Below are 15340 nucleotides of genomic sequence, written 5' to 3'. Positions count from 1 at the left end.
TGTTATATCGAGTTACATTACATTAAACCCAAAATATGTTTTGTTGCAAATATACAGTTATTATGATGTGATCGACACTATTTGCACTATAACAAGCAGCAACAACAAAAAACAAACAGATTTGTAGAAACATCTTACTCAAAATATTCCCATGAAATATAATTAATATAGTGACTTGAGAGGGCCACTAATTATTACCATTCGTTGACCTCTATATATATATATCCATTTTGGATCAGGACAAATGATTGTAGGAGCCACATTCATGGCCATTTTATGACATCAATTTCAATTATTTTACAAGCTATCTCGCTAGTCTCGTGATAGCATGCTATTATTGCATGTAGTCCTCTTTTTGTTCACAGCATGGATTTGACGTCACAACTATTTAGATTGGAGATCTTCTGTTGAGTCTTATGCCGCTTCGTGTGTGACAAATTATTAGCCTGATATCGTTGATGAGTGGTTTGTTTTCTAAACCATTAGATTTTGAAACTGTTGCATATTCTTAGTCCGCAATATGGCGTAAGACACCAGCATACAAATAAAAAAAAACATCTTGGTACGGTAACATATCTAAATAAAAATAAAAGGATCTGAAAAGGTGGCTAATACTTGCAAGTTATGCAGTTCTAGTTCACATACAAGAGGTATTCAGCCCTTAAGAAAATATGTAACATATAATTTCAAAGCATATATAAAACACTGATACATGTATCTGATTCAAGATTTAAGATGGGCTCAGAAACATAGACACATTTAGGTTTATAATAGGACGATATTAGTACAAACAAACTAAAGATAAAACAGACAAAACAAACTTGAATTCATATGCCAGTCTTCAGTTTAAATTAGATATAAGAGGATGTGGTTTGAATGCCAATGAGTCAACTCTCCATCCGAGTCACAATTTATAAAAGTAAACCATTAGTACGGTCTTCAATACGGAGTCATTGCTCACACCGAACAGCAAGCTATAAAGGGCCACATAAATAACTAGTGTTAAACTATTCAAACGGTAAACCCAACAGTCTTATCTATACGAAAAACGAGATACACTAGAATTAACGTTCAAATAGGTACCAATCTTCACCCTTATCTGAAACAATATTGTATTATCATACACTGAACGAATAAAGTTGATCTATGACACAAAAACAATACAACTCAGAACCATTTTTCAGGGAAAGAGGACGGGAAGGAATCCTGGCATAACTAATTGTCCAACATTCCGTCTTTTTTCCGTGTTAATTAATTTTGATTTCCCAACTAACGTTTATATTATTTTTTTTATTGATATGCATAAATTATTTGCAATGCGATGTCAAATAAGTTCCTATAAAAAGATGAATTAAGCAAGCGATTTTATGACATTCCAAATTAAATTGATTAACATATGACAAAGTATTATATAATTAAGTCTAACAATAGGCGTAACAACCTTTTCATAATAGATGAAATCATAATTACATTAAATCCTTTGAATTTGATTGTGTCTCGCAATAAGTTTGATGTTTTGGTTTTAAATTAATCATGTATAAACTTGCGGTGTAAAAATAAATATATTTACTAAACAAAACATTGTAATATATGTTGATCTCCGTGAATTATTTGCCATACGTGTAAAAATGGCTGATTTTATATGGATACATATTTTAGCACTCTGTATACTAAATGAAGGTAAATAGTTTCATACAAATTTATTTCCAAATAATTTTCTTATCTAATTTTTGTTTGACACATACAACCACAGTGATGCTATTTTCCCTTCATTACCACTATGACAATATATGTTACTGTTCGAGTATTAATCTATGAGGTTTTCATAAATAGTGGTTAAGTTTTCACACTATCTGAAATTTATTTGAAAGACTAGACTTAACTTATTCTTATGAAAAAAAAATGTTCTCATATTGGAAACACGGTTGGTTGACTGCTTTAGATTATTGCGGGTTAGAGAGACCACGGATTTGTTCCAACTAACATACCCCAAACCATTCATCGTTATCTTAATTGAGACACCACCGAATCCAATGTATCATCCATGTTTACCTGCCATTCTTAACATTACGGGTGTAACCAGCAGAGGAGAAACTTCTTTAAACTTCCGGAGTACATGAATTCGCCGTCGGTAGTGTTTTGTTGTCTTGTCTGTCTTGTTTTATTTTCATGTTCAATTAATAAAAATATTATATTACTATAAAACAAGAACTGACATTCTCTGTCACAAAACATTATCTTGTCAGCGAAATAAGGACTGAATCGTCAAATGGCTTCTTTATAATGTTAAGTCAATATCAAAACAGGTATAAGGGAGACAACGTGTGTGTTTTTATGGCACCCTCAACGGAGTTGGGGTGACATATTGTTATTGTTCGTTTCTTTTTTTCTTATTATTTTTATTCTTCCACACTTTTTTGTCCATGCTATTTCTCGGAGTAGGCTTGAACAATATTGATGGAACTATACCATAATGTAGACAAGAACATTCTATAGTGCAGTGGGGTATGGCACCGTCAAGATGGCTGCCGAAACCATGGAAACGAAACAAATGTGAAAAAAATCCAGTTTTTTGTTTTTGTGAACTATTTGGATACTATTTAACTCAGAATCATTATATTTTAATACAATGTAGGTGCCCACTATATACAGGTGTTGGATGATTTTGGCACTCATTGGAACTACTATGTTGCCATGGAAACTACTCCAAAAAATTCAAAAATCTCAAAATGTTCCAAACTTAATGAAACTTCACAGTAACGATGAGCAACATTGGAAGATGTGGAATTTGGCGTTGGAATTTCCAAAATCGCTCTTGTTACCATGGAAACAATGCAAAAAGGTCAAAACTTTGAATTTTCACAGAACATTCTAGAACATCAATGTTTAATTTATTCTAGAACCATTAAATGGTATATGATTGTGGAGGGAAAAAGTTGCAGCGGGGGTTTGACTTTGGAATATTCAAAATGGCCGCCGTTACCATGGAAACAGCAAAAATACAAAAAACTTCAAAATGCTTCAAATTTATTGAAACTTATAACAAATGTTGCTCAGCTAATGTAGACTTGACTTTTGAGTTTGGAATTTCCAAAATGGCCGCTGTTACCATGGCTACCGCTCACCTGGCAATAGGGGAAGGGTGCCATCCGCTATTGCTTGCAATCGCAAATCTAGTTAATATTTCTTTTTCTTCGGTTTAAGTTTTTATAACCCCAGTGATATGTACATGTATATAAAAATAATAATTCTGTTCAAACTCTGACGTAAATATCTTAGACGAGGTAGTAATGCTTATTACGTTCAGTGGTATATATGTGGAACTAAATTCAATATTTGCTTTATACTGCAGTGGCGGATCTAGAACTTTTTATAAGGGGGGCCCGCTGACTGACCTAAAGGAGTTGGGGGGGGGGGGGGGGGGGGGGGGGAGAGACTCCAGTCATTTTTCAGTGATTCTCTATATAATCAACCAAATTTTTTCCATGATTCTGTTCAATATTCGTTTATAGTTAACCAGCCACAGCCGGCTCCTTTATCCTGATTATGATTATGATTAAGTTTTGTTCGTTTATAGTTATTCCAGTCATAGTCGGCTTCTTTATCATGATTACGATTATGTTTTATATGCATGTATTTTATAGTTATACCAGTTACATACGACTACTTTATCATGATTATGTTTTATTCGTTCATAGTTACATGTAACAGCCACCTGTTTTTATCATGCTTTTGATTCTGTGTTATATTCGTATATAGCCAGCTAATTTATCATGATTATCATTATGTTTTATACTCGTATATAGTTAGCTACTTTGTCAAGATTATTATTGTGTTTCATATTCGTATATAGCAAGCAATAACATTATGATTATATTTTATTTTCGTATATATCTGGCTCCTTTGTCATGCGTATGGGTCTGTTTTATATTCGCTTATAGTTACACCGGTCACAGCCGGTTACTTTATCACGATTTTGAATACGCTTCATTCGTTAACAGTTACATGTATACTAGTCACAGCCGACTACTTTATCATTACTATAATTATGTTTTATATTCGTATTTAGTTATACCAGTCACAGCCAGTTACTGTTCTTACAGCTACTACTACTCCTATAGATCTTGCGGATATGTATTGTGAGTATATCATTTTAGATATAAAAGTATTCCCTTTTTCCGAATAATTATTGTACAATTACATGGGGTTCGAAACTTGAGGACTTTTGGTGACGAAGAACATTTTTAATGACAAAATGATTTTTTTATAACGAAAAATGTAAAACCAGTTGGAAGGCAAACGCTTGAATCTGACAGATAAAGGTCAATTTGTCGACAAAAATGGACCCGTATGTAAAAGGTTTACGCCCACAAACAGCGCCACCTATAATTTTGTCTACGGCATCTTTGAGAACGATGTCCCGTTCTGTAGTAAATTAAAACATTAAATTAACTAAAACATATAAAAGTAAGTGTAAAAAACATATTGAAAGATATATTTGCAGATGACTGGTTATGCATGATACGCTGGCAATGTGCGCAATGTCCTTTAATCGAAGATTGGAAATTAGTTTGTTTCCTACGTCAAAATGGCGGATTTCAATGTTTACATTTTTTCCTCTATTTATAATCTGACACAATTTCATATCCAATCATTTATTAGCAATTTTATTATTGATCTTTGGAGATCATCCAATTAGATTTGCCGTTAGAAAGTGGCTATACGTTACCAGCCATCGTTACAAAGTAGCCATGTGTTTTGTGGGGATACCTTGGGAATGTTGTGTATTCAAAAGTTACGGTAAAAATCAATGTTTTCTTCATTATATTTCCATGCATACACAAGTCATACCACCAAATCCATTCTTTACAGACCTCATAAGGTAAACAGACATATTTAGCTGTCTGCTTTAGCAAAAATTCGTGTAAATAAGGCCTGATGGGTCGTTTTGAATTCAAGTACAGCCGACAAACACGTGGTAGATTGTTTATGTTTGACAGTTTGCTTTACCTTAATTGCACGTCGATGTTACATATATACTTAGCAATATAACCTTTATCGTGTTATACTTTCAAGAGTTATATAAAACATCTTGTCTAAGAAACTGGTCAAGCGAGGTGCAGGGACTTCCTTTACTAGGTCTTTAAATAGTGAGGGTGTAATGTGATGTTTACAAATTACCATATTTACATTACAGCATTTTTTTTTGCATTTGATATATTTCATATACATGTACATTTTATGTACACCAAGAACAATAGAGTAAATAAACATGCATGGATTTAAGACATTTAATTCCCACCCTAGGTATAAAATTTTATACTCATTATACATTGGAACAAATAGAGCAGATTGCAATTGGCATTATTATGTATTAAATGTCTAAAATCCTGATTGATGGGGCCAAATCCTCAACATATTTTTTTCTATAAAGTATACAGCAGCTCCTCCAAGGATTAGTAAGGGAATACTTTACATATAGTCCAATGGCATAAGTCCTGTCTTTTTTGTCTCTGATTATTCCTTATTTATATTATCATTTCTATTATTCTCTTGTACATATAGTAAGACAAAAGCTATTGGTACTCTTATTTTCCTCATTTGCCTGAAAACAATGGAATGTATTCATTGTTGATGTATGTAAAGTGACTTGTAATTTAACTGTCACTGCTAACAGGTACTTGGACTCTGGTGATAAGTTTCTAGACTGTTATCTTATTGGCAATTATACCATATTTAAATGTCAGTTTCCCCTTTATAACTTTTAAAGAAAAGAATTAAATGACAGTATAATAAGTTGTAAAAAATTTGAAATGTTTAGCACAAGTGCAAAATTTAATTGGCATATTCAAGAAAATCTAGAGATATTGAAAAATGTTGCAATTTAAAATAAATGTTTTGCACTCAGAAAACTATAAATACAGTACAGATATTGTTTTAATTAAGACTTTGAGAATATTTGCCTGTTTAATAATCATGATAATAGAAGATATAATTGTTATACCCTTTTTTTCTAATATATGTGTGGCCCTGGTCTGGCTGTGGTTTAAAATCTAAGAATGGAGTTGGTTATATTCATGTTTATCTGATTTATATCAACATTATTGTGTCAATTATATAAATCATTGTAGCACATTACTTTGCTCTTCATGGCCTTTTTTAATTGGAATAAAATATCTTATCTTATACCACATCTCTTTTATTTTAGTACTAACAGGTTAATTTTAAAAGCATTTGAAGTAAGTGAGATGTTGACAAGCTTTTATATAGTCCATGATTGTAAATACAGATAATATCATGAGTTTTTTTTATAAAAGTAAATAATGTGATTAAATTGATTATCTCAATTAAAAGAACTGACATTCTTATTTGATACTATGAGATTATTTCTGATATCAGAATAATAAATATCTTATTGTTGTCCTTTTTACAAAAAAACATTAACATACTTAATTTAAGTCAGTTTTATTTTTGTCTATGACTACTATAACATGGGAAGTGGCCGTGCAATCTCTATGTTATACATTGTAGTGTTCTCAGGTTTTTGTTTTTCAATTGATTATGCATTTTAGAGCAGGTAAGTATGAATTTGGATTAAATTTGAAGTTGATTCAGTATATTTTATGATATAATACCACTATTGTATTTTAACAAAGCATTTCCAAACTTTATTTACTGGTCAGCTTTATAGCTTATTATTCAATCAATAATTTAATTGAATGCACTCAACAGTTGGTTGCAGGACTATTGAATTCAAATATAAGAAGAAGAAAAATAAAGCAAAATTTGAAATAATACATATAATAGGAATTATGATGAGAACTGCATGATATCAGGTTGCAATACAGCTTTTGCTCAGTTATCTTTGTGTTGATTATTATGTTCTAAATCCCTTTCTGGTTCTTTGGGTTCAGATATTTTCTCTTGATTAAGGCAAGCAACATAACTTGTACATCTTATAAAGGTTATCTCAGGGTGAATCCAGACAATTTTAAACATAAGTGGTGGTATTCTCAACCAAGGATAAAAAGGAGAGTTAACTATATGATCCCTGATTTCAAATGCATTAATCTTCCATAAAAGAGGAGGTCACCAGAACCCCTGGGATCCACCACTGTATCTTAAAAGAGGTACAATAAAACAAGCATTGTACATGTACTTCTGTCCACTGCAAATTCATATTATTTTCATTCAAAAGTATAAATGTTCACAATTTTTAAGACTATATTTCCTTTGTTTCCATATTCAGTTTGCTTTCATGCAATGAAAAGTTCAATTCTATTGTAACACAGGTTCTACTGACAACTGATAAACCCCTCTTGTATCCTTCTATCTACCAAAAGGGTGTTTGAGAAAATACAATAAGTCCAAGTTCAGAATTTTCTTCTTTGGAAGTGTTCAATAACCTGTAAGTACTTGAAAAAAAAATGTCATATTCAACCTTCCCATGACTATTTTAATGTTACAACAGTAGAGGAACATAGAATATTGAAAATTTACTGAAGAAATTGCCGAAATATATCTGCAATCATTAATTTTACTCGAATTTACTGTTGTGAACTTGCAATATCCTACGATGCGCGTACCGAGTTATCTCCCTTTGATCTCCGCTTCGCAACGAATAATCTGACACAATTGCGTATCCGGGGTTTTTGTGATCTGATAAAGTATTAAAAGAAGCAAAAAATGGTTTTACTTCATATTTTATACCCCTCAACACGTTACCAAACCTATTTGAGGAATTATAAAGGATTTTCCGTGGACCTACGCAAATTTTCAGAAAAAAAGTTTCACTTCACTCGTGAATTTATAACATTTTTACAACGCTTTTTAATGATAATTATATAAAATAAGGAAGCTTATTCAATCTAGAATTGAACTCTTTGGTTTTTATCAATGTACGAGTACAAATAAGACAATACGAGTCCAAAAACCACGAGGCGTGCACGTTTACCAAAAATCGTAAACTCTGACCTTTTATCACGTGACCAATGTCTTGACCTTAGAAGCCATTAAATCGTTTGCCGTTCAACTGAACGTCTTGGCTCAACATCTAAAAGAGAGACAAAATATACCTAAGGAATATTTAAACTCATAAATCAAAATAGACTGGTAATGTCATTAATAAAACATAGAAAAACAGCGAAAAGAAAAACAGCAGTACCCAAAAACAATACATAAAAAACTAAACGTTGGCTTGTTTCCCGACCCACATCTCAGATAGTATAATGTCCTGATGGGATCGCTTTTTACCGCGTTTTAAAATGTGCCCGTTAACCAAGCATGCCGACTAATATTTTGGATATAGATTATTGAACATAGGGATCAAATGCTAATTTTGTCTCTTATCAATAAAATCGCTTTGCACTAAATAAAGAAAATCAAAAAGAGCGCTAACATGTTCAGATCCATCTACTGTCCATTTACATCAACACTGTTAGTTGACATATTGAAATGGCCAGCTTGCAAACTAAAGATTTGTTTAAATGATCAAAACTGAGGAGATTAAAGTAGTCAAGTTATGTAAATTTAAAAAGCCAAATTAGAAACTAGAAATATAATTCTAATCAGACTGGTAACCATACACTTGTACATTTCAGTCCGACTGGTGCTATTCCTGGGATAGTGATTGGTTGTATCATCTTTGGAATTATAGTTTTTGTTGTTGTTATGGTTGTATGTAAGCAGATAAAGACCAGTGGGAACAGAGGCACTGTTGTACAACCGACAACAAGAATTACTACTGTCCAGCTTTCACGTATGTAATACAGTAACTAGATCGCAGCATACTTAATTCAATCCTTTGTATACTAGACTAATGAATGTTGATCCCGAAGTTGGATATATTAGTTTCTTCAAATATTTTCGAAACATTCCACGCAAAAACAGTTATTGCATTTATTTTCCAATATTACTATATATATTCTCGTTATTTTTATAAATAAGAAGATGTGGGATGAGTGCCAATAATACAATCTTCTAAGTCACAATACAATACAGTAATGTATAATTATAAGTAAAAGAACAGCCTTAACCATTTCATTTTTTTGTATGAATAACGGTCTTTAGTACAGAGAGTTTTGAGAGACAAAGATGTTTATGATTATACAAACCAGTTTTTGTAGTCAAAATACTTTTTCTTTTTTCTTTTTCTTTTTGTATGTTTCTTTTTTCAGTTTGTAATATTTTGAATTATTGTCTTTCATTTCCTACTTTTTTGTATTTCAGCTCCAGTGCCATCATTTCCAAATCAGCCAACCGGAATGAGTTATCCACCACCACCAGGACAGAATATGGCATACCCACCTCCCCAGGGACAGTTTGGATACCCACAGCCCCCACCTCCCCAGGGACAATTTGTTTTTTCACAGCCTCCTCCTCTTCAGGGACAGTTTGGTAAACAACAACCTACTCCTCCTCAGGGACAGTTTGGATACACACAGCCTCCTCTTCCTCAGGGACAGTCTGGTTACTCACAGCCTCCTCCTCCTTACGGAGGAAACGGGGCATCAGCACCGCCGTACTAGACATTAATGTAAAGGAAAGATAAACAAAACTTACAGAAGTCTTCAAGATACACAAATTCACAAAATCAAGAGGATGAATACTGGTATGCGCTGTGTTGATGATGTTTTTTTCTGAAATATTTCCTGTATGCTTCGAGCAAGACACTTTCTACGACCGAAGATCTAGTACAATGTAACCGTATTTCTCCAATTGAGAACAGGAATAAACACTGTTGGTGACCTTCTGCTGTCGTTTTTTTATTTGGTCGGGTTGTTGTCTCTTTGACACATTCCCCATTTCCATTGTCAATTTTACTGTAAAAGTATTTCTCATATTGAGAATAAGGAAGAGATTGTAATAACCTTTGCATATGATTCGAGTTCATTGTATGTCACTAAAAACGTTACTCTTACATAGATCGGTGACAAAGAACACATACACAATATTTTGTCAATAAAATTAATTATTTACAAGTTTTAGTTTCTAAAATGCTAAGGACTGCTTCGTTCTCTCTATATATACTAGAACACACCCGCGAAATCGTGGACATTCAGAGCGTATTTGAAAGGATGTAAAGTGTTGGAGGAAGAATTTTGTAAAAGATTTAATGTCTTGAGAATTTCAGGAAAAGTATCAAAATTCATAGGTACTTGGGTACAGGAAAATGTTTTTATTAACCCTCTTCCTTTATTTCCAAAATTCCCATTTTTTGTTTTCTATTAATTTCATTATGTACATACATTTAGTGTACATGTATTATGAACATTCCAGTCAGGAGCCTGTAATTCAGTGGTTCAGTGACATTTGTTTTTCGTTCATTTTTTGTACATAAATAAGGCTGTTAGTTTTCTCATTTGAATTGTTTTACATTGTCATTTCGGGGCCTTTTATATCAGACTATGCAGTATCGGCTTTTGCTTATTGTTGAAGGTCGTAAGGTGACCTTTAAATATTAATTTCGGTGTCATTTTGGTCTCTTGTGGAGAGCTGTCTCATTGGCATTCATATACCACGTCTTCTTTTTTTTTTGTAAAACATTTAGTGACTTGAGAATTTCAGAAAAAGTATCAAAAGTCATAGGTAATTTGGGACAGGATAATTGTTTTTCTAGCCCGGCTCCTCCTTTTTCCACAAAAAAATCATTTTTTTGTTTGTTTGTTCTCTATTAATTTTAATGACACATGAATAATTTTAGTGCTAATCTGTATATTATGAACATTCATTAAAGGGGGGTCGGGTCAGAGGCGGATTTAGGGGGCCCGCCCACTTTTTCTTGAAAATAATTGGTTGCTTATATATAGGGAATCACTGAAGCATGACCAGAGCGGGCCCCTCTTATAGGCAGTCAACGGGCCCCTGCGTATGATTTTTTTTGGATCCGCCACTCCTCCCAATATCCCGAGCTTAAAAACATGAAATCCCGAGGTTCTGAATTTATTATACAAATTATATATCTCGACATCCCGAATTCGAAAAAAGAAATCCTGGATCCCGAAATGGTCTATCCCGAAATTTCGATCTTAAAAACACCCGTTCCAGACGTCCCGAAAGTGTATTTTCTTTTTACAGTCAATTCTCAGTTTAATAATTGATCCACAGCGGTCATTAATATATTATTCAGACCCTCTCTATTAAATACAAAAACAGAAGTGACTAAAGTTTTAAAATGTGATTATTGTAACAGCTTAAAGCGAACTTATAAACCTATAAATATACGGCAAGATAAACCATGGATAAATGATGACTGCAAGCTATTGTATATTGAATATAAACGCTCATTGAAACAATTTAACCAAAACAAGTGTGAAGAAAATAGACTAATTTTAAATCTTGCTAAACAAAGATTTAAACGAAGTGAGAATAGTTTAAAAAGACGATATAAAAAACAAAAAGGAAACATGTTGAGTTCTATGAGAAAAACGAATCCAAAGTACTGTTATCGAAAATTCAGGAAACGAAAAAAGGCCAAACAAAGCAACATAAAATTAAACGATTTTGTGACTCATTTTAAAAACTTAGTTTCTAAAGAAGAAATTGACGACGGACCGGAAGAAGAAGTCAACAATGAAGTAATTTACGAAGAATTGGACCGACCTCTTACGGAGCAAGAAATTGATGTTTGCGTTAAAAAATTGAAAACTGAAAAATCAACAGGCTATGACAATCTATTAAATGAATTTTTGAAGGAGTGTAAATTAGTCCTACTGCCATTGTTATGTGAACTTTTTAACGTAATACTTATTACCGGTTGGTTTCCAGAAATATGGGTCAAGAGTGTTTTAGTTCCGCTATTTAAAAAAGGTCAAGTTGATGATACAGGAAATTACAGAGGAATTTCGCTTGTGTCTCATGTTGGGAAATTGTTTACTTCTGTCATTAATACAAGACTATTGAAGTGGTGCAAAGAATACAGTATATTGACTGATGCGCAATTTGGATTTGTCCCTGGATATGGTACACACGACGCGATTTTTGCCCTTCATTCTATTGTATCAAAAAGTTTACGTAAAGGAAAGCGTCTCTATTGTTGTTTCATTGATTTTGTCAAAGCTTTCGACAGTGTGTCACATTATGTTTTATGGCAAAAAATGTTAAAATGCGGTATTAGTGGAAATTTACTGAATCTTATCAAATCAATGTATTCTAAGTTAAAAACTTGTGTTAAATTAGATGGTGAATTTTCAGATTTCTTTCATTGTAATGTTGGCCTTATGCAAGGCGAATCATTATCACCATTTTTATATGCAATTTATGTAAATGACATAGAAATTGAGTTAATTAAACAAGAAATAGAACCATATGAAGTAAAATTGTTAAATCTTTATCTTTTTATGTATGCTGATGATACAGTTCTCTTCAGCGAAAGTATTTCTGATTTACAAAAAATGATAGTCACTGTATATGATAGTTCATACAAGAATGGTCTTGATATTAATTTAAGAAAAACCAAAATAGTTGTTTTTCGTAACAAAGGTGTACTGAAAGAGAACGAAAAATGATATTTGAATGGAAAAATGATAGAAATGTGTGATCAGTTTGTATATCTTGGTTTGTTATTAAACTATAACGGTACTTTTACTGTAACACAGAAAACACTATCTGAACAGGGTAGAAAGGCTACATTTTGTTTATTGAGTAAGATTTATGATGATTGTTATAACACTGAGACTTTGATGTCCCTTTTTGATACATATGTAACAAGTATTGTGAATTACGGTTGTGAAATATGGAGTTTCCATAAAGGAGCTGATATAGAAACGCTTCATTTGTATTATTTAAAAAGAATTTTGAAAGTGAGAAAAACGACTGTGAGCCATATGGTGTATTTTGAACTTGGTCGTTTACCATTGTATGTTAATAGATATGTAAGAATGGTACGTTATTGGTTGAAGCTATTAGAATCTAATAATTGTATATTGAATAGTATTTATGAAGATATGTACGAATCTAGTTTTGTCAAACCGAATGATAAACTCAATTGGAGTTGTAAAATAAGAGACATACTAAACAGGTATGGATTTAATGATATATGGTTAGCACAAAGTGTTGGAAATAGTCAATTATTTTTGCATGAATTTAAAAAAAGAATTGTTGATAATTATATAGCAGAAGCCTTGTCATTTTTTGAAAACACTTCAAAATGTTATTTATATCAATATATACATGATGGACATACTTTGCAATTTTATTTGAATCGACCATTGAACAGTTTATATCAGTCATATGTAACTAAATATAGAATAAATTCACATTTACTTAATGTAGAAACTGGAAGATACTTTAATATTTCCAGAAATGAGCGTGTTTGTAATATGTGTAATAAGAAAGTCATCGAAGACGAATATCATTTTATATTAGAGTGTGATAAATATGTAAATGTCAGAAGTAAATATATTAAGATATATTATTACAGAAACCCATCTACCTTCAAATTAGTTCAATTACTATCTGTAAGAAATATTAAAGAATTAAATAATCTGGGTAAATATCTGTACGAGGCAGAGAAAATTCGTAACACTTGATTTTTGTTTTGTACCTTTATTACCAATGTAAATTATATGCCAAACTCCGCTATATAGTAATGCTTTATATGTTTATGTATATGTTTATGTTAACTGTATAATTTGTGTATGTATTTAATCCTATGAGCTGTATATTTGCTTACGGAATAAAGAATTAATTAATTAATTAATAAACCCTGTGACCGCCGTGGATAGTAAACTTGAAAATGATATCAGACAGAAAATACACTTTATTCGTAGTATATGCATTTGTTTCAAAGTAAAAAGAAAAACGCAAACCGGAGGTCTAATCTGACTTAAATTTCGTCCAATGACGGATATAAGACAGAAAATACACTGTATTCGTAGTATTAATGTATGTTCAAAGTATACAGAAAAACGCAAACCGGAAGTCTAATCTGACTTAAGATTTCGCCCAATGACGGAAACATATCCGGACGTCTCTTTTCTCGTTTATCACTCAAAATAACTCAATCTGAATAATCATATGAATGGATGACAAATGCGATTATGCACTGTACCCATAGGACATAGAGGCATGATGATTAATTTATTGTGGAAAGAAGAGAAGCCACACCCAAAATTAGGTCATCTCGTTTAATAGTATAGATATATCCTAATTCAAAACATATGTTCACATTACTTGTTGAAAAATTAAAACATTTACGAATAGACACGACTCGTGAGGTGTGTCTTGATTGGCAGAGGTTACATAATACAGATAATGCATGCTCATAAACATTGCATAGGAACATTGTTTAGCAAAACAAATCGTGCACATTGCAGATGAACATAGCAATTCAACACGTATATTAAATAATTGATCTTTCAATATTCATTTTCAAGGTGCAACACACAGTATAATAAAACAAGCATGAATTGATGACATTTGATCGGAACTAAAATACACATAGGTTATTTTCTGGCATTTGATTTCTTATCACGAGACGGGAAAAGTTTGTAACTTTTTGTTACTATCTAGTTTAAGCCAATAGCTGTCGCTATATCTAACCGGACAGTAAATAAAGGCAACAGTAGTAAACCGCTGTTCAAAATTCATAAATCGATAGAGAAAAAACAAATCCGGATTACAAACTAAAACCGAGGGAAACGTATCAAATGTAAGAGAACTACCTGTTGTTAAAAAAACAACGAGAAATTGCGTAACAACAATCAAATGAAATGAAAACATTCTCATTGTTGAATATCACCTTCGAGGAAATTTGTCATTTGGTCACTTCAAACTTTTGTCAAAATATCGTTTAATATGTCACGGTCAGAAATCTTTAATTATAAAGAATTGATTCATGAACATAGACATTTTGGTTGTACAGTGCAGTTTGCACAGTATGACAATTGACTTCCAAATTGTAAATAAGTAATCACAAATACTCCAAAATATGTAATGTGAAAATGTTTTTTGAATAATTAAAATAATTTAATTTTGAATGTAACACGTCTTCAGATTGGCTGAAACATATTTTTGTTATGCTGACCTTGACGTCTTCAACATTTTTAAGGGTTACTTATGATTGTAATATTTTTTTCTGTCTTTTCGAAATGACATAAACATTTGGTGCACACTTTTGAATAATCTGCTATAAATGACCGTTACAAACAAATAAATTAACCATACAACAAGCAAAGACGAGCAATTATTGAGTCACAACTGTCCTATAAACTCATCATATATACCAGGACTAAATTTAATATATACGTCAGACGCGCGTTTCGTCTACAATAGACTCATCAGTGACGCTCGAATCCAAAAAAGTTAAAAATGCCAAATAAAGTACGAAGTTGAAGAGCAT

General features: G+C 32.1%; 1 protein-coding gene across 1 annotated transcript; it reads left to right on the top strand.

The window, feature by feature from the left end:
• The first annotated feature begins 3 nt into the window (after nt 1-3).
• LOC134718102 (cAMP-binding protein 1-like) lies at nt 4-9980 on the top strand. The gene is made up of 4 exons (XM_063580598.1): nt 4-1680; nt 4070-4139; nt 8601-8758; nt 9229-9980. Exons 1-4 carry the CDS (start codon nt 1629-1631, stop codon nt 9525-9527), a joined length of 579 nt encoding a protein of 192 aa, XP_063436668.1. The 5' UTR covers nt 4-1628; the 3' UTR covers nt 9528-9980.
• The last annotated feature ends 5360 nt before the right edge of the window (nt 9981-15340 follow it).

Source organism: Mytilus trossulus, chromosome 1 (genome assembly GCF_036588685.1).
Source record: "Mytilus trossulus isolate FHL-02 chromosome 1, PNRI_Mtr1.1.1.hap1, whole genome shotgun sequence".
NCBI classification, from domain to species: Eukaryota; Metazoa; Mollusca; class Bivalvia; order Mytilida; family Mytilidae; genus Mytilus; species Mytilus trossulus.
This window is presented reverse-complemented; position numbering and strand designations above follow the sequence as displayed.

Bases quoted from the DNA above. Each gene is read 5' to 3' on its own strand.
- LOC134718102 (XM_063580598.1), top strand. From the start codon at position 1,629: ATGGCTGATTTTATATGGATACATATTTTAGCACTCTGTATACTAAAT. The intron at 4,140-8,600 runs GTGAGTATATCA...TGTACATTTCAG, and splicing joins AGATCTTGCGGATATGTATT to TCCGACTGGTGCTATTCCTG. The intron at 8,759-9,228 runs GTATGTAATACA...TTTGTATTTCAG, and splicing joins TACTACTGTCCAGCTTTCAC to CTCCAGTGCCATCATTTCCA.